Source organism: Eptesicus fuscus, chromosome 24, assembly GCF_027574615.1.
Source record: "Eptesicus fuscus isolate TK198812 chromosome 24, DD_ASM_mEF_20220401, whole genome shotgun sequence".
Lineage (NCBI taxonomy): Eukaryota > Metazoa > Chordata > Mammalia > Chiroptera > Vespertilionidae > Eptesicus > Eptesicus fuscus.
Genome location: NC_072496.1, coordinates 15529388 through 15556680, shown reverse-complemented (window position 1 = coordinate 15556680; position 27293 = coordinate 15529388). Strand labels below are relative to the sequence as shown.

The 27293-nt window shown below is 48.2% G+C and overlaps 1 protein-coding gene across 1 annotated transcript; it reads right to left on the bottom strand.

Annotated features, from left to right (window-relative positions):
• Nucleotides 1-7806: 7806 nt before the first annotated feature.
• LOC103301077 (60S ribosomal protein L26-like) lies at nucleotides 7807-8295 on the bottom strand. Its single transcript, XM_008157992.3, has one exon. It carries the CDS (start codon nucleotides 8293-8295, stop codon nucleotides 7807-7809), a length of 489 nt encoding a protein of 162 aa, XP_008156214.2.
• Nucleotides 8296-27293: the final 18998 nt, after the last annotated feature.

The following is a 27293-nucleotide window of genomic DNA, read 5'->3' as shown; positions in this document are numbered from 1 at the left end:
ATCCACTGAGCCAAACCGGTTTTGGCCCTCCTTTCTTATAGATCTCCAAAAATGGGAGTGCCCCAGGGTCCAGACGTTGAACCTCTTGTAGCCGATTTCAATTAGTCTTAAGGATTCAAATGCCATATATGATGACTTGGAAAACAGGTCACAAATTCTACAACGCTCCGCTCATTGAGAAGCGGGTCTTTCTTCCCTCACCGGGAACATGGGCCAATCTTCGTGACTCCCTGGGAACAGATAAAATGCAGCAAAAGTGACTGCTTAGCTCCCTGGCTAGGCTATTAAGGCCATGCAACCTCACCTGGTCCGCTGGAAAACTCTCCCTAGAACCCTGCACCGCCATGTAGGGAGTTCCGCTGTTGTAAAAAGTCCAATGGTCTTAGGCTGCCCTGCGAGGAGGGAGCCCCGGGCACACAAAGGAGCCACGTGTAGATAGTCAGCCTCCCCGAGCAGCACCCCCTGCAGACAGATGGCTGAAGATGCCTCCAGATGCTTCCAGCCCCAGCCGGCAAGTCACCAGCCAAGAAGGCCTCCCAGCGAGGCCCCAGCCGCATGGAGCAGGCAAGCTCTCATCACAACACCTTCTCCAAATTCCTGGTGCACGGCATCCATGCACCTAATAAAACAATTGCATTAAGCTGCTAGATTTTGCAGAAGTAGTAGCTAGAATAATATATAAATGTCAACAACTTCCAAATTTATGTTATCTGAACCTTTCCCCCAAATTCCAGGCTTATCTTTCTAACTGCCTACTTGGTTAAAGGCAATGTGTTCAAAATAGAAGTCTCTAGCCCGACCCTCCAAAACAAAAGAATCCATGAGCCTTGTCCAGGGTTCCCTACCCCAGTCACTGGCACCTTCATTTTCCTAGCTCCTTGGCATTAACCCAAAGCCTTTCCTTTCTCTACTAGCCAACACTGCCCACTCTATCTTAAAAGCAGGGGTAACATTCAAACTAGTTAATAACTATAATGGGCAGGGGTTCCAACCAATCAAAACCGATGTGACCACTTCTCACCACCCACTGCTGCCTTTACTCTCCGGCTCAGAACCCTCCAATCGCTTCCCATTATTCTTGGAATCAAAATCAAAATCCTGCAATAGCCTAAAAGGCCCTCCGTAAACTGGTCCCTGACTACCTACCTCTCTGATTTCATCTCCTACCCACACTCTCCCCACTGTGCCCTTTTTCAAACACTACACACTCCTGCTCAGTCTTTGCAATTTGCCATTCCCTCCGTCTGGAACATTCTGCCACCATACATCCACAGAGCACATCCCCCACCCCGTTCAAGTCTCGGCATCAGAGAGTCACTTCATCAGAGAGGCATTTCCTGGACAAGCGTTTATAAACGGCAGCCCTCCATCCTGCCATTCTCTGTCCGTTTATCCTGCTTTTACATAGCGTGGACTGTATGGCTTTAGGCCTTTTTGTTCCCTTGAATGTTTTTTTATTGCCTGGATCTCTCCACTGAAATGTAAGCTCCATGAAAGTAGAAATGCCGTAGCGTTCACACGGCGTTTATTAAGAGACCAGGCTCTCCTTGCTCTGGGAATTCGTCTCCATCATGGACATGCCCTCAGAGAACTAGGAGCGGGCACTGCCTCTCTCCCTGACCAAGAGGGAAGCAGGGGCTTTTTCCTGGTGAGCTGCCTAATAAGATCTTCGTTCCTAAGGAGACAGGAATGCTACCAGCTCTCCAGGAACTCGTTAATGACAGTTACATCAAGTGCCCTTAGAAGGTGGTCTCCAGAATCCTGTTATCCTAACAGAACAACCCCAACCAATTCCTAAAGCATAAAGTAACAAAGACATTTTTCTCCAGGAAAGGTGGATGGTTTGTCTGCCAAATGTAAACAGGAGAGAAGGAACTTGAGATAAATTATCTAGTTTGGGAAAATGGGGCGTGATAGCAATGTCCTTTGTTATCAATGGCCATCAAGTAGTAGACAACAACAGCTAACATTAACTGAGCAAAACTTTTAAGTCAAGCACCAAACTAAGTACTAAGAGGGTTCACTGAATCTTCTTAACAATCCTACAACGAGGAGACTAGAATTATTTCCTGTCTTCTTCAGCTCAGCTGCTGTAGCCAATTACCACAGACATACTTGGTGGCTTAAACAGCAAACATTTACTTCTCCCAGTTATGAAGGTTGGGGAGGTCTAGATCCAGGTGCTGGCTGATCTGGTTCCTGGTCAGGGCTCCCTTCCTAGTTTGCAGACGGCCTTTCCTCTCATAGTGTCTTCACGTGGCAGAAAGCAGAGGGAGAGGAAGCAAGCCCTCTCATCTCTTCTCACAAGGGCACTAATCCCATTGGTGAGGGCCCCACCCTCACAAAGCAATCACCTCCCACAGGTCCCATCTCCTAACACCATCACATTGGGGTTTAGAAGTTCACCATATGAATTTTGGGAGGATACAAACACTCGGTTTGTAGCATTTTCATGTAGAAAAACTAAGGAGTAGAGAGATCAAGTATCTTCCCCAAGACTATGAAGCTGATATTCCAACCCAGGTGAGATGCCTTCTGAAGCCTGCGTGCTGAAATCCTTTGCTAACCTACCTCATAGCAAACTAGGAGAAACTAATGTCAGGTAACTGGCTAATAATTAGACGAAGCCCTATTGTCTAACCAAAAGAAGGGAAAACTAAAATGACTTCATTATAACCTTTAAGCATAGAAGACAGGAGTTTTGGTCAATTATTTTCCTGATAAAGAGCAAAACTGGGGAGAACAGTTTTATTAAAATGGGATTTATTTCATGTAGACAAAAAGAGAAAGTCTTAATGATCAGGTTGGTAAATCAGACACTAAGCGATATTGTGTAGTTTTAACCTCTTTAGATCTTAAAAATGATCATTTCAATTCAAGTTCAACAGCCATTTCTCCTGAATAGTTTGGAATCCATGTGCCAGAAGGTAAGGGAACCAGAACAGATGCACTCGCCAGGCGCCACTCAGCAGTAAGAGTCAGTGCTTCCACACCAGTGCGGGGCAGTAATTAAACCACAGTCAGATGGCGGAGCCAGCGATTACATTTGCGAACAGACTGTGACCTCTCGCTGACCCAGAGGATAGCAGCATCAGCACCGAGAGGCCCAATGAAATAAGGCACTGTCAGCAGTCTTCCTTACCGTAAACAAATATAACAATAATAATGGTAATAAAAAGTATCAAGACATAAATCCACCAGTGGGATGGTTTCTGGAACACCCCAGGCATTCATGAGTATAAGGGAAATGAAAATTCAGGAAAACTAAATCTGAGCGATCAGAAGGGCTTTCCTCAAATAAGGCCCCAGCATTATCAAATACAAGCAAAAAGTCCTGCAGAAGAAACCATATAAAAGCTGTAAGTGCTAAAACTCAGGACTCATTCCAACCACGTCTTCACAGGCTAGCCTGGCACAGGTCAGGATAGAAAGCCAAAGAGTGATGATGTTACGGAATGATGTTAGAAGAGACAAACTAAGTCCTTTTTCTTTTCTGTCACGTTAGACACGCCTGTTCTTTGAATCCATGTTTCTCCTCATGATAACATGGTGCCCTATATGAACAGTTGACCGCTACTGGACTATTTTCACAGCAATGGCGCTGTTTTCTGAGACCCACCATGTCCTTTTGCTCCCCCTGCCTTAAGAGAAGGGCATGACTATTTAATGACTAACCACAGGGCAAGGTACCGGGTATGACTGGAAAAGTACGTTCTCTTAAAAATGAATTGTCTAGGCGGTGATAAAACTACCACTTTGCCCTTACTCATACTTTGTGCTGAAAGTGGGGTTAACCATCCCACAAAAGTATTAGCTGACCATTCGCAAGTACTAGCAACCAACCCTAATTTTTAAACCATTATTAAGTTGTTGTCATTCATTCATTCACTCAGTAGTCATTAACCAAGCCCACAGTCTATATCAGAAACAGCGTAAAAAGATGGATGATGTTCGACTTTCATTGTATTAATCCCCAAAGATATACTTATGAATTGTAAGCAATGGTATTACAATATTGGTTGTAGGGTTTTTTTTTAATATTTTATTGATTTCAGAGAGGCAGGGAGAGGGAGATAGAAACATCAGTGATGTGAGAGAATCATTGATTGGCTGCCTCCTGCACACACACCCTCCCCCAACTGAGGATCGAGCCCACAACCCAGGCATGTGCCCTTGAGCAGAATCGAACCTGAGACCCTTCAGTCTGCAGGCCAACACTCTATCTACTGAGCCAAACCAGCGAGGGCAGTGGTCGCCAAACTCATTAGTCAACAGAGCCAAATATCAACAGGACAACGACTGAAATTTCTTTTGAGAGCCAAATTTTTTAAACTTAAACTTCTTCTAACGCCACTTCTTCAAAATAGACTCGCCCAGGCCATGGTATTTTGTGGCAGAGCCACACTCAAGGGGCCAAAGAGCCGCATGTGGCTCGCGAGCCGCAGTTTGCCCACCACAGAGCTAGGGCAATATTGTTCATGTCCTTTTAATTGGAAGAGGAAGATTGGCTGCTAGGAGGAGACAAAGCAGAGAAATTCCCCTGAAAAGCTGAATCAGAGTATACCTTTTGGTAAACTTTGGGTTACTCCCAGAACAGAGCAGACCGAGGGAATTTTTCCAAACAGGGAGAAACCAAAAGGCTCACTCTCAGTGCCGTGGGAGTAACAAGCCAGGCCAGAAAAACCAGGCCCCTCTGGGATGGGACAGAGATACAGACAAGCAAATCCAAGCATGGCTCAAGGACTCTGAGGAGGGCGACTCACGCTCGAGTGGCCAATTCCATGGACAGGGGTGGGCGGAGCCACTTCTGGGAGGAGGCAGTGACGGGTGTCCGGTGGGTGCGAGGAGTATAGATGATGGGCCTTCTAGGTTCGGGTGGCACTGGTTCCCAAAGGATGTGGGAAGAGGATGCAGAGGCAGGATCCGTGAGAGGCTCCAGCTCTCAGCCAACAAAGGCGGAACTCCAGCTTCAGCAGCGAATTGGAACAGAAACCCAAACCGAGATGTGAAGCCTGACGTCCCAGCAGAACAGGTGGAATAGGGGGCGGGTAGACGCTCCCCAAGGTGTCTGGAAGCTAAATGCTACTTTGGGCCCACGAGACCCCAGGTGTAGAAACAAGGGCCTATTTCGAGATCTTGGTGCCTCGTGGTCAGAGCTGTCAGGGCGCAAGGACGGCCAGGGCTTGCCCTGCTCAGGGCCTCTATGGAGTGGAGGCTGAGGGTCATCGCAGCTGGCATCTGGTTAGGACTAAAACAGCCATGGACTGATGCCACTGCCTAAACCACCTCCCTTGCCACCCTACCTGGATGCCTAACACCTTCAACAGTCGGACCATTGCTTGGATTAAGGTCAAGTTGCGGGCCGTCTTTCACAGGCTGGATACAGTCTAAAGCTTGGCTTGACCCGACCACTGGTGCATGGACACTTGGTGCTTTGAGCCCTGGAGCTAAAATGCAAATAATGCTTCTCCCTTAGTTGGCTGCTGTGGGATCCCGTTCAGAGGGAACCTCTGAAGGTTAAGCACTAAGCGGTGGTGCTATGAGCCATGGTTTAAAAGCAACTTAGCCTTTGAAAGGAAAGTCATTAGAAGAGATGGCCAAGGTAGAGCATCCTCAGCCCGAAGAACAGCCAGGTGGGATAGGCCGAGGCTCCTGCTAACTGTCTCTCTCCACATTCTCATCCCGCTTACCTAGTGAGCACTCCCAGTCTCTGTGACATCAGAGAATACAGGCAAGCCTCTCCCCAACTTCCTCTCACTGTCTCCCTGTTTCCACCTTAGCCTCACTCCAATCTCTGCTATTGTATCTCTCCAGAGCCATTTCTCCTCCTTGCCCTCTGCCTACCTTCCTTCCCCCTTTAGCATCCTTTCTCCTTTCTAGCCTTCTTCCATCTCTCTGTCCCCTTTTTTTCTCCCTTACCTTTCTACTACCTTCTTTCTCCTTAACTTCTCATAATAATAAGTGAGATTAAAATATTTATTAGCTAATATAAGTCTCAATTGCGAGTGGTGGTGGTGGGGGGAAATGGGGGTCCTTTCAAGGAAGCAAGCTCCTGTTAAGGGCATTACTTGAGACAAGTAACGTGGAGTTAGACTTGTTCACACGTTCATCTAGATCTAGATGAACTATCTCACCGAGAGGAGCCAGGGCTGAAGGAAGAGAGGGCCAGGTCGGTGACAGGCAGAAGGATGAAGAAAAGGTCTGTGTGCCTGGGACACTCCATCAGGGCAGTGAGAACGGAAACATCAAAGCAAACTCTCCGTGGGGAGTCTGTCCTGAACATTTTTCTCGCGTCGTTCTTTGATCCTCACAACACCCCTGTGACTTAGGCAGCGTTATTGTCCCTGATGAGGAAACAGGTGGAGAAAGGAAGTGACAGCTGGAACCGGGACCCAGGCTGTCGGATACCAAAGTCCATGGTGACAGAACAAAGAGAGCCCTCCCCAGCTTAATAGTTCTGTCTGCCAGGACGGAGCCAGGTTGTAAAAGGGAGCCCCTGACGGTAAGATACTCTGAGGCCTCCTGGTCCCGCTGGACACTCTCATTCAAGGCCGCCCTCGTGGTCCCTCGCAGTGTGCTGGCCCGGACAGGGAGCTGAATAAGTAATTATGGGACGCATGAACAGGATTCAAAGCAGCAGCACTGGGGTTTCTGAACTGGAAAAATCATTATCTTACCCAACTCAGGAGTCACGCAGCCTGTGCGTAAACATTCCCAGGGACAGCCCTCCTACAAAATAAGAGTCACAGCTTGGCCACAAGTTGGCCCGGCAACCCATGAACGCACCCAGAGGCTTTACCATGTTTTCCCAGTACTCCTGCTTTTGTAAAATGTCATCTGTCATTGAGTCTTTAAAAATCACCAGAATGTCCTGTGAATATACTCACTCCTACTGAACTGCGCACTTCAAAATGGTTAGGAGAGTAAATTTTATTTTGTGTTTTTTTCATAATTAAATATGTTTTGAATATCAGGATATAAATATTTATATATGTGAAGTACACATATGTCATGAAATAGACACCATGAAGTTTGGTGGCATGGACAAATCATTCATTTTATTTCAGAAAAAAGAAGTTACTATCCAATGGGTGACTAAGCAAGTCTATCTGTCTAGAAGCCTGACTCATAGCTTAGCCAGGCTGGGTACCCTGTCAGAGGCCCTCTCTTACATCTGTTCTTTCGTAAGTTTTAGTAACTCCTATTTCTCTTCAGGCTTCTGTGTAATCGTAAGTTTACATTTGCCACCATAGTTAATATCTTACCATTGATGCAGTGTGATCGTTTGTGTTCTCACCTGATTATTTCCTCAATAATACTCTTATTGGGGGATATTTATGCCTTAGGTGATATATTTACTAAGCTATTCTCCTTATGGGACAGTACTTTGTGGGTACCTTTAATCTCCCCTGTGTTCTCAGCTCTTCAGAAGGGATTTGTGATTAGCTTCTACCAAGTCTCAAATGGACAAGGAATATTGTGCCTGTTTTGCTAATTATGAACCTAAAAGTCAAAAGCATAAGGAATTTACTTTATATCATCCCACTCTAGCAGCAAAAGTAGGACGATATAAAGCCATGACCATGACTTAGAAGTCAATGCTCATGTTTCAGACTCAATCACTTCTATTCCACTCTCATTACATGACCCGTTAGCTTTCTTGAGTCTATACTCAACAGATATCTGATTAAGTTGGGATATTGTAATGCTAATGTACAAAAGTTTTATTTATGGGAAAAGAACAACCCGTCTTTTTTTTTTTTTTTTCATTTTAAGTTTGTAATGGAAGTTGTATATAAGATTACTTTATTCCTGCATCTTCTCAATTGTGTCTTCCTTGTATTTTCTCTTTTCCTTTTTTACTTGGTGAGATTTGGCTTTACGTTCAAGGATCTTTTTTTGGTCTTTGTCTAGCTTTAGTCTAGTGATCACCACCTTGCTGGGGTGAATGCCCGCATGAACAGTTGTACCGTTAGCTTTCTCCCGTTGCACTCGTTCAGTGTACCTGGCATATGTCTTCCTGTAAACTGGGGCTAGTTTGCCCATTTGCTGCCCTTTGTAATGCCCTCGAACAACCCGAGCTTTATCATCCTCTCGGATGGGCACGGATCGAACGTTGTACTTCTGTCTCAGCTCTTTGGAAAGAGAGGACATAATCTTCCTTTGAATGTGGGACGGTGCACTGAAATGCCTTCTACGGTTCTTGCTCCGGTCAGAAGTCACAAAGGGATTGAACTTCGTTTTGACGGCTGGCGCTTCTACGGTGGCCGCGTCTTTAAATGTGTTTCTCTGCATTTGGAACGACAGAGGAATAAAACTATCGTAACGCAGCACCTGCAGAGGGTGAAACTGAAAATGCTCCCCAGGATCATTTCACAGGCCCAGCTCAGGACCCACAAGGCCTCTGCTTAGAGATCCCAGTGATAAGGGATGTTGATGCTTTTCACAGTATCTTTATTGCTTGGTAAGTCTACTTTTATTGTGAATAATAAATTATATATTGTACCAGTTAGCAATTGCTGCTGTTGCATAACAAACCACTTCACAATCATGGCCCTGGCCAGCCTAGCTCAGTGGTTAGAGCGTTAGCCCGAGAACCGAAGGGTTCGATTCCAGTCAAAGGCACGTACCTGGATTGCAGCTCCCCACCCTTAGGGGGCAATTGATGTAGCTCTCTCCCATCGATGTTTCTCTCTCTCTCTCTCTCTCTCTCTCTCTCTCTCTTCTTTCCCTCTTCCCTTACCCCTTCTCCCCACTCCGTTCCACTCTTTCTAAAATCAGTGGGAATAATATCATCCAGTGAGGATTAACAAAAATAATAATCGAATCTAATAATAGACAAATATGCAAATTGACCGCACCTTCGCTACACCTAAGCCACGCCCACAGCCAAGCCACGCCCACCAACCAATCAGGATGAGTATGCAAATTGCCCCAACAAAGATGGCGGCTAATTTGCATATCAAGACAGCGTCCAAAGAAGCCAACAGCTGCAGAAGGGAGTAAAGCTTGGGGGGAAGGGCGGGGTGGAGGCGGGGCCAGGGGGGAGGAGAAGGGCGGGGCGGAGGCGGGGCCGGGGGGAGGAGAAGGGCGGGGTGGAGGCGGGGCCGGGGGGAGGAGAAGGGTGGGGCAGAGGCGGGGCCGGGGGTGAAGGGAAACGCGGGCGGGCTGGAGGAGAAGGCAGGGCGGGCGGGGCGGAGGCGGGGCCGGGTGCGAAGAGAAACAAGGGCGGGCTGGAGGAGAAGGCAAGGCGGGTGATAAAGGTGGAGCGGAGGCGGGGCCGGGGGCGAAGGGAAATGCGGGCGGGCTGGAGGAGAAGGTGAGGCGGGCGAACAAGGGAGGAACGGAGGCGGGGTAGAGTGCAGCAGGAAATCCTATTGCAGGATTTTTCCTGCAACGGGAAAGCTAGTTGTAAATAAATAAAAATACATAATATCTTTTTTAAAAATGTAGCTTAGCACAACTATTTCTATAGCACATGATAGCAGAGCCAGCAGTTCAGGCTCTGCTTTGCAGTTCTGCTAGTGCAGTGGTCGGCAAACTCATTAGTCAACAGAGCCAAATACCAACAGTACAACGATAGAAATTTCCTTTGAGAGCCACATTTTTTAAACTTAAACTTCTTCTAACGCCACTTCTTCAAAATAGACTCGCCCAGGCCATGGTATTTTGTGGAGGAGCCACACTCAAGGGGCCAAAGAGCCACATGTGGCTCGCGAGCCGCAGTTTGCTGACCACGGTGCTAGTGCCTTCATGCGTCTGCGGCTACAGATCAGCTTTGTCCATCCTGGGTGGGCGTTCACCCGTCCAGGGCCTCAGCTGGGACCACTGGGCTGACTCAGCTCTGGGCCACAGAGCCTCACATGCTCCAGCAGGCTAGCCTGGACTCGTCCGCATGGCCAGGGCAGGAGTCCCAGCAGGGTAGAAGCACACCAGGTCTCCTAAAGCCTACGGCTGGAATTGGCTCACCATCACTTCTGCCGCATTGTATTGCCAAAGCGAAACCACCAGGCCAGCCTAAATTCAGAGAGTGGGAAAGTGTCCCTCACTTCTGCAGGGAGGAAGACACATTGTGGAGGGTAGAGCCCAGCCAGCGTGGCTCAGTGGTTGAGCGTCGACCGATGAACCAGGAAGGAGGTCACAGTTCAGTTCCTGGTCAGGGCACGTACCCTGGTTATGGGCTCTATCCCCAGTGTGGGTGTGCAGGAGGCAGCCAATCAATGATCCTCTCTCATCATTGATGTTTCTGTCTCTCTCTCCCTCTCCCTTCCTCTCTGAAATCAATAAAAAAATATATATTTTAAAAACAGTGCAGAACAGGGAAATATGAACAATTGTGACCATTTTTTGCCACCTATCCTATATAATAAAGAGGTAATATGCAAATTGACCCTCACACTGTCACAAGATGGCGGTGCACACAGCAGAGGCTGGGTTCCCATAACACAAGATGCTGTGCCCACAGCAGAGGCAGGGCTCCTGTAATGAGCCGTAACGAGCGATCAGCAGGGACATGAAGCTGTGTGCCGCTGGGCCAGGGCAGGGGACCTGAGGCTGCGTCCCCTGCTTGCCCAACAGGGCTTGACGGGGGACCTCAGGCCATGCCTCCCAGCAGCGGGGCTTGATGGGGGACCTGAGGCTGTGCCCCCCCACCCGGCGGGGCTTGATGGTGGTGGGCCACCTGGGTCTGGATCTCTCCCAATGGGGGTGGGGCCGGCCAGGTCTGGGTCTCGTGTGATTTTGAGGTGCACATGGGTGGGCGGGGACTTGACTCTGGGTCCCACGACGTGCCCCAGACTCTGACAGAAGGAAGATTTTCATATATATTTTACCAATTTTCTTTCACCTCTGATACTTCTATTATAGAGAAAGGGCAAATAGCAATATTAAAATATTTCCTCTAATTAATTCCCTTTAAATGTGCACGAATTTTGTGCACCGGACCACTAGTCATATATAAACATCGTGTTTAAGAGGCATTGGGTATGGTATTAAGGATATAAGAGATGATATTCAAAGTAACAAAAGTACAACCAGTATGGCACAGACACCACCCATCCAGATGAATGACAGCTGTAACAGGCACATCAGTGTGTGCTGACGGAGCTGAAGGCTGTGATAGTAACAAGAATATCTGGCTAGAAAGCCAGGAATACCCCAATCCTATACTTTTTCATGAGATTCAAAAGATAGAGCAAGGTACCTTATCACCGGTCGGCGCTCTGGTCCCAACTTCTAGCAAAGTCCTCAAGTTACATCTGAACAGCCTCAACCCTGAGTGGGCCCAAAGGCTTACTTTGTGTATTTCCACCGGAAGCCCGAACTTGAGTCTCTGATGTTTTCTTTTCTTTTTAAAATATATTTTACTGATTTTCTACAGAGAGGAAGGGAGAGGGCTAGAGAGTTAGAAACATCGATGAGAGAGAAACATCCATCAGCTGCCTCCTGCACACCTCCCTACTGGGGATGTGCCCGCAACCAAGGTACATGCCCTTGACCAGAATCAAACCTGGGACCCTTCAGTTCACAGGCTGACGCTCTGTCCACTGAGCCAAACCGGTTAGGGCGAGTCTCCAATGTTTCCACTCCTCTGCATGCGCAGGCCACATCCACCAGATGTGAGGCCACAGATCGAAAGGGACAGGCAGAGTTGGTGGTGAGGGAAAGAAGCAGAGCATGTTCATGGACGCCGGCTGCCTCGCCCTCCAGTGAGCGACGAGAGCCCTGGCTGAGCCTCTACTCTGAGGAAGGAGACGCAGGCTTGATCGCGCCCTCTAGCTTCCTAGAGGGAAGGGTCCACAGGGAGCCCACCCTTGTACACCAAGTGCTTGCGCTCAGCACACTGGTTCCATCCCCTGAAGCACAGAGTGCCCGGCAAGTTCTCCTTAAACCTGAATGTCTACGTCAAAGCCTGGCCTGGGTGGGGTGAAGAGGACCAGAGTGAAGACTAGAAGCCCATGCTAGGTACCAATGAACGTTGAACAGAATGCTCTCACGCACAACTCTCTTAGCACACCCCGAACTTTCAGGGATTCCGCTGCACTTGTGTGAACAGTCGAGTTTGCATAAAGTATCGCTACACACTGTATTCCCGAGTATGGGCTGGGATTTTGTGGTTGCAAGTCCCGAAACCAACGCTAATTTAAGGACTTTGCTGGAAGCTTATGAGATAGCTCACGAAATCAAAGGAAAGACAGAACCACAGGGACAGCTGGAAAATCTAGGCAGTAAGAACTAATGGCCATTTCTTCCAGGTGCCAATGACAGGATAAATCAGCATATATATATATATATAATTTCAGATAGGAAGGGAGAAGGGAGAGAGAGATAGAAACAACAACGATGAGAGAGAATCATTGATTGGCTGCCTCCTGCATGCCACACACTGGGGATCGAGCTGGCAACCTGGGCATGTGCCCTGATCAGGAATCGAACCGTGACCTCCTGGTTCGTAGGTCAATGCTCAACCACTGAGCCACGCCAACAGGGCAGCTCAAACATTTTTGATCCTTGTGTAAGACGATGCAAAAACCACATTTCAGGGAAACTGGCCAGCTCACCTGGTTTCATTGCATGCTCATCCACTGGACAGAGAAAAGCATGACACCTAACCAAGGACTAATTTGGGGAGGGAGAATGAATTTCTCATATTTCAAAGGAATAGGAAATGTTGCTGGGCCCACTGTAATATGGTAGTCACCGCATCACTAAAGGTCTAAGTTGGTGGTTCTCAACCTTCCTAATGCCGCGACCCTTTAATACAGTTCCTCATGTTGTGGTGACCCCCAACCATAAAATTATTTTCGTTGCTACTTCATAACTGTGATTTTGCTACTGTTATGAATCGTAATGTAAATATCTGTGTTTTCCGATGGTCTTTGCTATCTATCTATCTATCTATCTATCTATCTATCTATCTATCTATCTCCAGCATACCCACACCTTTCCCCCTCTTCTTCCTTCAAGGTGTGTCACTTTGCTCTCTCCCCTAAGCTCCAAGGGCCCTCTGGAACTTGTTTCCTGAGCCCACACAGCCCAGCTGGCTCACTTTTTTTTTACCTCTGTGATTTCCAAAAATAAACTTTGCTTGTTAAAAAAATAAATAAAAAAGATACAGAAAATAAAACACAGTTAATACAACTATATTCTTTGGGCAGACATGAAGATAATAGATTTAAGTGCTATCAAGTGTGGAAAGAAGCCTACAGAGCCCCATTCCAATTTCCATTTTACTGACCATCCAATATGCTACAGGCACGGTCTGTTGACACTCCTTCTGCTTGTCCAGTCCCTTTTCTTTTCCTCTAGCCTTGCTTGTCATGCTCAAACTCTAGGGTTTCTTGAAACAGTAGCTACACCCACAATTATTGCATTACTCTGTTTCTAAATATATATCCAAGCACATTTTAATAATCTATTTTAAGATATACAAGACTCTTGGTTATAGAATAGATTTATGGATGTATGATCTTCCAAATTAATACCAACATATAATTAACTCCCAGTCGCTTAAAATGTTTAGTATGTGAAACCACTGCTTTTTTTCTACTTTGATGGTCCTCTGTCTCCACATTTGCTTCAATTTGTCTACTACAATCATATTCTTATTTATTTTCTCTCTGTGCATTCTTGGGATATTTCTGCTCAGCAGACATGTAATATCAAGCTTCACTGTTTTATTAAATATATCAAACATCAGACTCTGGATGGTGAGCCAGCAGTTGCCAAAGGATGTGTTTCCTTTGTCTGCTGTGGAGTATGCCAGCAGGCTCAACAGAGTGACAGACTGTGTTTTTATTATGAACTGAATATGAGAGAACTGATCCTTGCAAGGACCGGATTGTCCTGTAGCTTTATGCCATCATCAAGGGAAATGTAAGCATTTTTTATTTTATCCACAGATGAAATGTATGTTTTCTTTGGCTTTTCTTCTATTGAGTTTGGCTAATCCCATTCCAACCGGCAAATTCTGACTTAATATATAGAGATTCTCCTGTGCACAAAATCTTTAATATCTTCTATTTACTGACACGCAGTCCCTCCCTCATTTTAATTGTGTTCACACAAACTGTGCTGACGCATAGCGAACCGAACCAACTTTCATTTGCGATTCCGAGTTTTGTTTTTTTTTATTTTCCACAGCAGTCGAAGTGAGTTGGCTTTTGTAAATAGTGCTTATATAGATGTTTCCCAACACTTATGACCATTAAAGTTATTTCGTGTGCATGTTTATAGAAAAGGAAATGGCTAATATTCACTCTCTACACTTTAATTCTACAGTATGCTCATATGATTAGAAGTCTCCCCCTAAATTTCAAGTTTTTTTTTTATCTGATTTAAACCTGGAAAAATCACTTTCTCCTTTGATTTCCCTTTACCCACATGTAAACGTTAATTAATGGAGTTACCACAGAGCGCAGGGTGGGATTCACTGAGAAATCACAGCGACAGGCTGCTGTGGGGGAGGGGAGAAGGCCCGTGAGTAATGGGTTGCATCAGCCTTCCTTCTTACACTTCTCCCACATGCCCACAATCCTGACACACTCAGGAGTCTTCTCTTTTTATGAAGTAGCCTTTCCCTGCGAAATCTAGTCATGTACTGCTCATTTCCTCGGTGTCTCTGTTTCCTAAATAAAGGCATGGAATGATTCAGCTCCTGAATGATCCGGCTCCTCGGTAAACTGCGACGCATTGAAAGGAAACTCTAAGTGAGTCACGATGCTCTCCACAACGCTAGGCTCGAGGATGTTATCTCTGAAAATAATGTCAAGAACGTCTAGTCCAGTCTCTGCACTTTACAGACGAGAACACCGAGCTTTGGGGAGCCTGAGGAATCTGAGATTTTCCCAACGTCTCGCAAGGGCAGATCTATAGAGTATATATTTACCGTATTTTCCGGCGTATAAGACGACTTTTTAACCCAGGAAAATCTTCTATCCGCCCAGTCATCTTATACGCCGGAAAATACGGTATTTGTACTATTTCCAAAACACGCAATATTGATATTTATTTCATTGTCATTCGTTCCTTTTTTAAAAGTGTCTTAGCACTAATAGAGGATGGCTACATTTTCGAAGTCTCAGAACACGACTAACATAACCTGTATTGTCTCAATTCTTTCTCAAAGGATTACTACGGGCCGAAACCGGTTTGGCTCAGTGGATAGAGTGTCGGCCTGCGGACTGAAAGGTCCCAGGTTCGATTCCGGTCAAGGGCATGTACCTTGGTTGCGGGCACATCCCCAGTAGGGGGTGTGCAGGAGGCAGCTTGTCGATGTTTCTCTCTCATCGATGTTTCTAGCTTTCTATCCCTCTCCCTTTCTCTCTGTAAGAAATCAATAAAATATATTAAAAAAAAAAAAAAAAGGATTACTATGGAGGCTTGTACCTTTAAGAAAGGTTTCTAAAAAAATGGTTGCTCAGAGGTGACAGTTAACGTGTAACAACAGCACATCACAGGCATCGCAACAACTGGTGTGTCTGCCCTCGTTCTACCAGCTGCACATGAGTGTGGGTGTGTTACTCAGAACAGACAGTGTCCTGTGCTCCCAGCGAACAAAGGATTCTGGGAGGTGGCTGCCCACAAAGCAAACACTACAATGCCCAGGAGAGCTATAGCATTTTCATTATCACATTCGTTCAACACAATTTGTTCTTTTTCAAAAATTAAAAGAGAAAAGAAAGGATCCCTTCCCCCCACCCAACACACACACACAATGTATTTCTAGTGGACTAACCACTAGACTTAGCTACTTGGCAATGGCCTCAGAACTGAAACCCTAGCGCTGGTAAAATTGATTGCCTCCCCAAGTTAAACTTTCAGTACATTATAAACCCTGGCTTTGGTTAGACATGTATATAATTTATAGATTTGTTACATTGTGTTTAGGGAGTGAGGACATAATAAAATGCTTTATTAGCAACCTGGACCAGGGGCTGAGCTCATGTTTACTGATTTACTGCAGAACTTGATAAACAATGGCCACGGGTGCTTCTCGGTCGGCGTGGAAGTGCACGGCGGGGCTTGCTGTACTGCACACGCCTGACTTCGTGGCAGGAGCACACAGTTTCCTCCACTTACCCATTATCTGGAAGAACCAGATGGAGCGTTCCTTTGTTCTCCTGCTCCTACCTGGAATAAATTTAAAAGAATCATAAGCCCTGGCAAGTTTGCTCAGTGGTTAGAGTGTTGGCCTGCACACTGAAGGGTCATGGGTTCGATTCCCAGTCAAGGGCACATACCTGGGTTACAGGTTCGATCCTTGCCTAGTGGGGCACGTGCAGGAGGCAACTAACCAATGTATCTCATATTGATGTCTCTCTCTCTCTCTCTCTCTCTCTCTTTTTCTCTCTCTCTCCTTTCCTCCCTCCCTCTTTCCCTTCCACTCTCTCTAAAAATCAATAGAAAAAATATCCTCAGCCGAAACCGGTTTGGCTCAGTGGATAGGGCGTCAGTCTGCGGACTGAAAGGTCCCGGGTTCGATTCCGGTCAAGGGCACGTACCATGGTTGCGGGCACATCCCCAGTGGGGGTGTGCAGGAGGCAGCTGATCAATGTTCCTCTCTCATCAATGTTTCTAACTCTCTATCTCTCTCCCTTCCTCTCTGTAAAAAATCAATAAAATATATTTAAAAAAAATAAAAAAATAAAACATATCCTCAGGTGAGGATTAACAATAAAAATAAAACAAAAAAGAAACCTAACTATAAAGTTAGCTTTAGCCTGGAAAGGAGTATCCCAGCTCATGAGGCTCAGGACAATGAGGTACCTCATAGGGTCAGAGGGCCTGCCCTGGACCTACCAGGCCTGCGCTCCTGGGGCTGGGAGGAAGACGAGGCATGCCTCTCTCCTTCACACCCAGCACGGTGCTCACCCCGGCCCCACCCATCACCCTCAGCCCGCATGCTGCTCATGGCCCTCCGGTTCTGCTTGACTTGACCCTCTTCTACGGCGCTAGGATTTCAGTTCTGCTCGGGGTGGAGAAGGTGGCCACCCCTCCCTCCCGCTCACACATACACCTTCCGCTACCATCACACCTGACCTCAGGGCACGGCTGTTCCACCCCAACCTCCGAATCAACAAATCCCCGGGAAGATCACCGAGGGCAGGACATGCACCCGAAGAAAAGCATTGGGGAGTCTTGGTGGGCAGACAGACGAGGCGCCGGAGTCGACCCCATACATACCATCAGTTCTACTTTGGGAAAAGGAAGTTTAGTCACCTTGACCAAGTCACTCAAGTGAAGCCCCAAAAAGTTATTATTGCTTGTTTGTTTTTTTAAATATATATTTTATTGATTTTTTTTTTTTTTTTTTTTTTTTTACAGAGAGCAAGGGAGAGGGATAGAGAGTTAGAAACATCGATCAGCTGCCTCCTGCACACCCCCTGCTGGGGATGTGCCCGCAACCAAGGTACATGCCCTTGACCGGAATCGAACCTGGGACCCTTTAGTCCCCAGGCCGACGCTCTATCCACTGAGCCAAACAGGTTAGGGCAAAGTTATTGTTTTTAAGTAATGACATTAAGCGTACTATTTAAGACTATACTACAGTCATTTACTGAAGACCTTCCTAGAGGAATTTACTTTGGGTTTTAAGTCAACATATTTGGACTGAACTTTCCTCCCACATGAAAAAAAATTGAGGTTTATAAAAATAGCTTCACGAGCCTGCAGTGAAACGACGGAGAAAGAAATATAATTTTTCCTATTGCAGACAGACGGTTGAGATTTTTTGGCATTTATGTCATTCAGAAAAATGATTGTTAGGAACTTCCAACTTGGCAGGAATGTACTCCCAATGGAGGAAGGGGGAAAAATCAAGCCAATCTAAAGTCATGAAGATTTAAAGAATGTGTTTAAGAAGAAGCACTAAATTGAACATTTTACGGGTTTTTGCAAGAACTTTGACTGAAGGCTTCCTGATTCAAAAAACTGTAATTTAGGGATTTGACTTCAGCAAAATGATCTTTTTTTTTTCTTTTCATACACCTTCTACCTAACCCAGAAAAAATACATAGTGATGAAGCATATGTCATCAAAGCCTAAGGATTTTCATAGCAATATTCATCTGAACTTTCCAGCCATACGTTGGTTCTTTCTGTTTTCCCTCTGAAAGTTTTACAGTATCATATCACATCACGGTGTGTGTTTTTAGGACATATAGCAAACATATTAAAGGTGCTATATGGCTGAATCAACATAAGAACCTTAGCTCTGGAATTTCCTGGTTCTTGAATGCCTAGATTCATAACACTGCGGTGTTACACCGTGTATGGACAGTTCTATAAAAACAAGCACCATTCTAGGTGTTGTCTTTTCAATTCTATGTCCCTTCCACCAACTCGGACATGGTGGCTCTCCAAGACAGCCTGGGAGAAGGGTTTGCATCAGCCAAACGTGAGTCGAGTTGAGGTGGCACCCAGTGAGCTCTGAGACTGAGGCTCGTATTAATATTTGAGGAGATCCTGCATGAAGTATTGCTGTTTAGTTCTTCAGATCATTATTGCCTCCTCCCACAAACTCTGTCAAACAGTGAAGCAGGACAGAAGGCTGTTATAAAAGCAAAGAAACCTTAGTGACTCTTATGTAAAGGTCAAATCTTGGTGAAACATGAACTCTCGATTTTTCCATGACCTTTCCTGAGGCGTATTAAATCTGAAGCTTGGTAGAACAGAGGGATTAGACTTGGTCTAGCCTTACTACAATGCCATTGTAGTAGATAATTGGCCAAAATAAAATCAGGCCCTCGCTGGTTTGGCTCAGTGGATAGAGCGTCGGCCTGTGGACCAAAGGGTCCCAGGTTCGATTCCGGTCAAGGGCACATGCCTGGGTTGCAGGCTCGGTCCAACGTGCAGGAGGCAGCCGATCAATGGCTCCCTCTCATCACTGATGTTTCTCTCTCTCTCTTCCTCTCCCTTCTTCTCTGAAATCAATTAAAATGTATTTACAAAACAATAAATCAAATCAAATAAAATCAGAAGAGCCTCCGTCTCGTCTCCATTTGAGCACTGCATAAGGCCACCAGCACCACTTTGCCGTAAATAGACATGGTCAGTGCAGATCCAGAGGGATGGCTCCAAAGCCACCTGCTTCTACTCTCACGCACTACTGTCACCTGGAGCTCCAACCGCCCACGTCCTGGAGCCAGCTCTTGTTTTCGCAGGAGCTCACGCAAGCCCCGGGCTGGGCGTGATCTCACTTCAGGGTGGTTCTCCTTGTGATCTGACGTGTGCCGGCTCTGTTGGTTAACCTTCTGCTCTACTCGGAAGTCCTGAGCAGGGAGGATTAGCACAGGTGGCGAGCATTTTGGCGATGAGTATGATCCTGGCGATGGAGATGACTTCCCAACCATTCAAGCGTGTTTACCATGAGCCAGCCACCGGACGAGGCACAGTCTGTTTTGCTCCAGAGTCTATGTATGCAAGGCCAATTGCTTCATACACGGATGGTAGATAGGGCGATATCAGTATGATCAAGATCGCTTTGATCCATGTGACTTCCCCCAGCATGTCAGTATTTTGCAGCTCAGTGCACACTTACTACGTCACAGGTCAATGCACGGTAACATAGTAAGTTATTTCAAAGCTATTTAATAAGCTTAAAAGACCAAGGGATTGTGAAGTAACCCGTACTCGACATGGTGCCCATTCACCCCCTCTCTTCCTCTTGGAAGTGCTCCCTGGGGAGTTTTCCTGGTCGTGGTGCATTTTGCCCTCATCTCCCTCACTGGGCAGCATCCCCTTGACCACTCCTTCTTCCACCAAGCAGCCACCGCCTTTTCTTAAAGGCAAGACTTATATTTACTAAATATTTATTTTTATAGGAGACGAGTGGCCCTGTGCACGAATCCGTGCGCCAGTAGCTCACTGCCGCCCTCCTGTTGCTCTCTGCCTCCCACTTGCCTGCTGCCCTGCCCTCCTGTAGCTTCCTCTGCCTCCCTCTCCCCTGCCCCCGCCCACACACACCCATAGCTTGCTGCCCTGGCCCCTCCTGTAGCTCTCCGCCTCCCGCTTGTAGTTCACTGCCCCACCCTCCTGCTGATCCATGATCTGGTCGTTATGCAGTCGGTCGTTAACGCCTCATGGCGTAATGGATAATTAGCATATTCCTCTCTTATTATATAGGATGTTTAACTGTGATAGTATTTTATTAGGAGGGTATTGTTATTGTCAGTGCTTTAGTCATAAGGTTGCATACGTTTTGAGCAACCTACCCAAACACTATGGTCACCATAAGCGCTCTCACTTTTAGTGTGCACGTCTGCACGAGGAGTCGTTTCTGCACGTATTACAGAAACACCTGTTCTTCACCCCTTTGGCCTTTGTCAGTCTTGCCACTATTTTCTGGCAGAGGTATTAGCTGTTGAAAGGAGACCGAGGCTCAGAGAATGTAACTTGCCCCAAATCTGATGGTTAGTGAGAAGGCAAGACGACTTTGGGTCACTACGTATATGCCATTTATTACCTGGCCTCATCGATGTCTATTCCAGTCCTCTCTCCAGGCTCACAGAGGACCAGAGCTGAAGGCACAGGCAGTGAACACAGACCCCGCGGCAGAGCCCTGTGAGGTGGGGCAGTGTCTGCCCTGCCATCCTCCAGCCTGAGAGCACTTCCTTTTCTTGTGGGCCACGTCCCAGAACATTTTTTTGGTTGTTTTTTTGTTCCAGAAAAAGGCTCCATAAAAATAAGTTAGATATGTGGGTCAGCTGTAGCAGCCACTGATAACGTCACGAGAGGGAGGCTGTGGGGCTGGGCAGAGGGAGAGGAAGCCAGGCTGGGCGCCCTGGCCCTGGCTTCCTCCAGGGATAGAGCACATTCCAGAAGAAGGAAATAGGATGGGGACTCACATTAAAAAGATAATCCCGGAAGAGATGTTCTGTCGTTCATTGCGTTCCTTTTAGAAACTGAATGTGACTTGAGGTGAGCACATTGTTCTTCTCAGAGATGAAAGGAACGCATTTTTAGAAGAAATCGTCTCACTCAGCTTGATCCTATTTTTACTAAAATGAAATACATGCTCACAAAACCTCTGGATAGTAAACATCAAAATAGGAACGGTATTAATCTCTGAGTGGTAGAGTTATGGGTGTGTTTTATTTTACTAATTTATATTTTACAAAATGTCTAAAATGAACAAGCTTAATTTTTCTAAAAAGAAGTGATAAAAGTTACTCTCTTTTGTTACTGTTGTTAATCACCCCTCAAGGATATTTTTTCCATTGATTCATAGAAGAGTGGAAGGGAGGGGGAGAGACAGAGAGAGAGAGAAAAACATTGATGTGAGAGAGACACATTGATTAGTTGCCTTCCATACGCGTCCAGACTGGGGCCAGGGATCAAGCCTGCAAATGAGGTACATGCCCTTGACCGGAATCAACCCCAAGACCCTTCAGTCCATGGGCCGGCGGCTCTCTAACCACTGAGCAAACCTGGTAGGGCAAAAGTTACTTTCGCCAACAATTTTTAGGAGGACTGTCATTTTCTTTCCTAAACACAATTGATTTTGTATTGGGAAAAGGCACTGATAGTTTTTTGAATTAGATCAGTCTTTTCTATCACTCAGCTTTGCCACAGACTCATTGATTCCCCTCACACACACACACCCCCACCCCAATCTTTCATTTCAGCTTCTCAGGACTCGGCGCTCCCTCCTTCCCACGCCTGCCCTCTCATCCACACCTGCTGGCCGTATCCCACCTGCATGCTTCACTTTGTCCTGCTGTCTCCCCCACTCCCTCCCTCCTTCCCTCCCTCCCTCGGCACCGCTGCTTCCCTGGCCTCCGGCCTCCCAGTGCTGCCTCCAGGGTCCTCCTCCATCCCACAATGCCCCTGTTCACACCTCCTTTACTGTTTTATGCATTTTTGTTTGTTTGTTTCTCCCAACAATAGCATTGGCTATTTGCCTGCTTCTAAGGAACCCATGCCATTTGGGTTTCCTGCCTGTGCCAACAAGAAGACAGATTCCTCCTAGAAAATTATGCACAAAACAACAACAAGTCTCCTGTCTAAGGTTTTTCTGCTGCTCTCCTCTCGGGCCTTAGCTGCAGCAGCAATGTGGGCCTCCCTGAGACCCCGGAGGTCCCTCGTGAACACGCAGAGGTTATTACAGACTGCGCTCTCACAACCTCTTGCTCTCCCTCTGAATGTCTGTTCTGAGTGGATTCCAACAATATCGGGACCTAACAGATTGCTGTCAATGGCCAGGCCTCCCATCTGTGAGTCCTCGTGGTGTTTATCTCCCGTCCCTTGGCACGAGGGCACCCGGAGTTCGCATCGATTCCTGCTTTCCGGATCGAAGGGAGCGGGATGCCATTGCTTCCAGAGATCAGCCTGACGTCCTGCTTCTCAGGGGTCCTCAAATTTTTTTTTAAAATATATTTTATTGATTTTTTACAGAGAGGAAGAGAGAGGGATAGAGAGTTAGAAACATCGATGATAGAGAATCATCGATCAGTTGCCTCTTGCACACCCCCTACTGGGGATGTGCCCGCAACCAAGGCACATGCCCTTGACCGGAATCGAACCTGGGACCTTTCAGTCCGCAGGCCGACGCTCTATCCACTGAGCCAAACCGGTTTCGGCTCCTCAAACTTTTTAAACAGGGGGCCAGTTCACTGTCCCTCAGATCGTTGGAGGGCCGGACTATAGTTTAAAAAAACCTAGAACACATTCCTATGCACACTGCACATACCTTATTTTGAAGTAAAAAAACAAAACGGCAAAAACACCCGCATGTGGCCCGCGGGCCGTAGTGTGAGGACGCCTGCATAGATGATGCAAGTGATGGGCTCTGGTGTCAGAGAGAGAAGGGTTAGCGCAGCCTCGTGGCAGGGCAGGGACGGTGTGTATCCCGCGGCCTTGTACATGCAAGCGGGAGTGTTCTCTTCTTTCCTGGAGGCCATAGGCAAGTTCACATTCAACACATGCTCGTTCCCGAGACGATGCTGACGCCCTCCCGTAAAGACGCGGCACCTGGCACAACGGCTGCACGGGCAGCCCCGGCCACCACCTGCCTGATGCACCTGGTTTCACAAGGGCCACGGGGGTGCGTGGGGATGCGATGGAGGCTGCTGCCCCTGCACCCCGTTGCCCGCCTCCACGGTGCTCCTGGGGCTGCGTTATTGCTGCTCATTTACTCTCTTGGCTGGAGGAGGGGAGTTGGAAGGACCTCCACTGGGCTCCTCCGACGGATAGATCCTCCCTTCCCCCAACTGGTGGGCGGAGTATGACGCAACCTGCACCTGCGGCCTGGACATTCCTGAGCACCTAACCAGGCACCTTATATGGACTGTACACTGAACCACCCATCAGCACCTGCCAAATACCCTAAGCCCCCGATTCCTAAGTACCTGAGTGCCTAATCATGTGCCTTATATGAAACCACCAGTCAGCGCGTGCCGAGTACCCTAAGCCCCATCCATTCCCATTCCTCCCCTCAAAAGGCATGTTCCCCTCTGCACATGTGACTACTCCCCCTTGTGGGGCAGCCCGGCAGGGTCCTTCTCCTCTAATAGAGCCTGTAGTCCTGGTTTTCGGCCTCTGTCTGATCTTTCACCGACCAGAGCAGCTCTTACTCCACAGACCAGGTGCCCAGTGTCAGGGTTCAGCTTGCAGTTACGTATATTCCCCCCCATTATGACTGAGACAACAGCCACGGGGGGTGGGGGTGTGCAGACTCACCAGACCCACCCTCAGATGGACTTGGGCAGGAATCCATTGGTCACCTGGCCTCGCAGGTTTCTGCTGTTACTGGGGGGTGGCGGGGTGTTTTGAGTCCCCTATATCCAGGCGCCCTGAAAGGCCTGGTCTTCCCCTTTTCCCTCTATTTACTTCTCTGGCACATGACCACAGGTCCTCTAGAACCGTGGTCGGCAAACTGCGGCTCGCGAGCCACATGCGGCTCTTTGGCCCCTTGAGTGGGGCTCTTCCACAAAATACCACGGCCTGGGCGAGTCTGTGTTGAAGAAGTGGCGTTAGAAGAAGCTTAAGTGTAAAAAATTTGGCTCTCCAAAGAAATTTCAATCGTTGTACTGTTGGTATTTGGCTCTGTGGACTGATGAGTTTGCCGACCCCTGCACTAGAAAAAGGAATGGGGGCATAATAACCGCATACCCCTGTCGTGGCGCCGCAGGGTCCGTTCTCCAGGGGACCTTGCCTGTCCTCCGATCGCGATGGCCTTTGGAGGTGAGGACCGCCTCCGATATGGAAACTGGGGCAGAGGTCATCCTTTTCCACTTCTGCAGTTGATACTAGCCTCGTGCTCACCAAGCGCCCGAGTTTTCCTGGTGACGTGAGTGAAGTGACATCTGAGTTAGCTGCCCATCCATCCTGCCTCCCTCGGATCACTATGGACTATTTATTTGCCATAACTAGTCCAAAGTTTGGTCACAAAACTCTGCAAAAGGAGACATTCCATTGGAGATCCCGACCCTGCTGCCTGTTTCTCTCACATCCACCCTGCCCGAGCATGTGAAGTGCTACCACCTGGGCTCTGCTTTTCCAGAATGTTCTCACCCCCACCGATACTGGCGAGCCCAGTGCCATGGCGGAACCTCCTAGGGGACCTCTGCTCCGCGGAGGACGGCCAGCACTGGGCTTCTCGAGGACGCTGGTGTCCCCGCTTAGCACGTGCTCATTGCTTCCCAGGAGGCCTTGCTCCTTAGACCTCAAGGTCAGGAGTGGGTTCTCTGTGTCACATAATAAGCCCATTCTTTTTTAAAATATATTTTATTTTATTTTATTTATTATTTATTTTTTTTACAGAGAGGAAGGGGGAGGAATAGAGAGTTAGAAACATCCATGAGAGAGAAACATTGATCAGCTGCCTCCTGCACACTCCCCACTGGGGATGTGCCCGTAACCAAGGTACATGCCCTTGACCGGAATCAAACCTGGGACCGTTCAGTCCGCAGGCCGACGCTCTATCCACTGAGCCACACCAGTTAGGGCTCAAGCCCATTCTTTTTTTTTTTTTTTTTAATATATTTTATTGATTTTTTACAGAGAGGAAGAGAGAGGGATAGAGAGTTAGAAACATCGATGAGAGAGAAACATCGATCAGCTGCCTCTTGCACACCCCCTACTGGGGATGTGCCCGCAACCAAGGTACATGCCCTTGACCGGAATCGAACCTGGGACCCTTCAGTCCGCAGGCCGACGCTCTATCCACTGAGCCAAACCGGTTTCGGCTCAAGCCCATTCTTACAGCATCACCTCCTTCAGCCTCCTAACCTCCCTCAGTGCTCCGCAGGACAGCTCCCGCTCCGCTGCCTCACTCGCTGCCGTCATCATCGTGTTCCCTTTGGATGGAGCAACCCCAGCGCGTAGGAGGGCTGACATGGCTGTCCTTGCCAGGAATGGAACTCTTACTTATAGGACATTCTCCTATCGGTGAATCCCTACCCGGCCAGCCTCAGGTCCTGCCCTCCTTAGCCCAACCCCCTCAAGATCCGCCCCTAGATAAGCCCTCCCATTACCTGCCGGGATATTAGCCAGCTTGGAGGGAATGAAGGGACATCGTCTACGAGACACCTGCCTCACGTGAGGTCTCTGAGGGGCCTCGGGAGAGAAGAGGCTTCTTCCTCAGGGGGATCTGGGGGTTCAAGATGCTCTATCCAGCTCTGGCTGGTGTGGTTGAATGTGTCCCATGCAGAGAGAGGTCGCTGGTTCCATTTCCCATCAGAGCACAGGCCCAGGTTGCGGGCTCGATCCCCAGTAAAGGCGTGCAGGAGGCAGCCGACCAATGATTCTCTCCATTGCTGTTTCTCTCTCTCTCTCTCTCTCTCTCTCTCTCTCTCTCTCTCTCTTCTCTCTCTCTCCCTCTCTCTTCCTCTCTGAAATCAATACAAATATACGTTAAAAACAGGAGTCCCCCAGAAGCCAAAGGGGGAAAAGTGCTTCAAGAAAGTGGGTGTGATCACTGAGTCATGTGCTTCTGAGCGGTGAGGTGACATGGGGTTTACCCCTTGGGCTTAGCAAGCTGGGATCATTGACTCCACAATAAGCGCTATTTCAGCGAGCCGGTGGGACAGAAAGCGCTACTGGAGGAGGTTCAGGAGAGGACGGAAGCAGAGAAAGCAAACACAGACCGTGCTCTCAAGGAGCTCTGCCACAGCATAGGCACGCGCCAAACACCGAAGGGAAAAGTCATGACCTTGAGGTGAGGGAAACAATGTCACGTGCTTGAGCAGGGGAGAGAGGTGCGAGCCGGAACGGACCTGGAGAAGCTGGCTTGAGAGAGGAACACAGACAGCGCACCCAGAACCACACGGAGTAGAAGCCGGTGTACGGGCAGGAGGGCAGGGAGATGGGGGAGGAGAGTATAGGAATCCTAACCAGAGCAAGGCGGGCAGGAGGGGAGGGCAGGCTGCTGGCTGGGAGAGCGGGCAGGTGTGCGGCGTGCCCAGTGGACTCTGGGTGAGGAGTGAGACTGAGCCGGCAGCTCTCGGGCTCCCTGAGTGTAAATGAAGACCAGCAGCGCGGTTGTAGGTTTTGCTTCCGTCGCATTCAGTTGTCCAAGCGCAGGCAGACAATTGCATATAAACAGGCGTTGGGTTTTGGCAAGCAGATGGGACTGAGTTAAAGACCGTGTCAAAGTGAGCGAGAGGCCAGGGAGTCCAGAGTGTGGGCGAGGGATGCTTATTGAGTTTGGAGGGAACAAGGACATCAGGGGGAGAGGATGGTGATCAGGGGGAGAGGATGGTGATCAGGGGAGAGGATGGTGATCAGGTGGAGAGGATGGTGATCAGGGGAGAGGATGGTGATCAGGGGGAGAGGATGGTGATCAGGGGAGAGGATGGTGATCAGGGGAGAGGATGGTGATCAGGGGGAGAGGATGGTGATCACGGGGAGAGGATGGTGATCAGGGGAGAGGATGGTGATCAGGGGGAGAGGATGGTGATCAGGGGGAGAGGATGGTGATCAGGGGGAGAGGATGGTGATCAGGGGGAGAGGATGCTGATCACGGGGAGAGGGTGGTGATCAGGGGGAGAGGATGGTGATCAGGGGGAGAGGATGGTGATCAGGGGGAGAGGATGGTGATCAGGGGGAGAGGATGATGATCACGGGGAGAGGATGGTGATCACGGGGAGAGGATGATGATCAGGGGGAGAGGATGGTGATCAGGGGAGAGGATGGTGATCAGGGGGAGAGGATGGTGATCAGGGGGAGAGGATGGTGATCAGGGGGAGAGGGTGGTGATCAGGGGGAGAGGATGGTGATCAGGGGGAGAGGATGGTGATCAGGGGGAGAGGGTGGTGATCACGGGGAGAGGATGGTGATCACGGGGAGAGGATG

What these genes read in the sequence shown, in the direction of transcription:
- LOC103301077 (XM_008157992.3), bottom strand. Translation starts at nt 8,295, where the DNA reads ATGCAGAGAAACACATTTAAAGACGCGGCCACCGTAGAAGCGCCAGCC.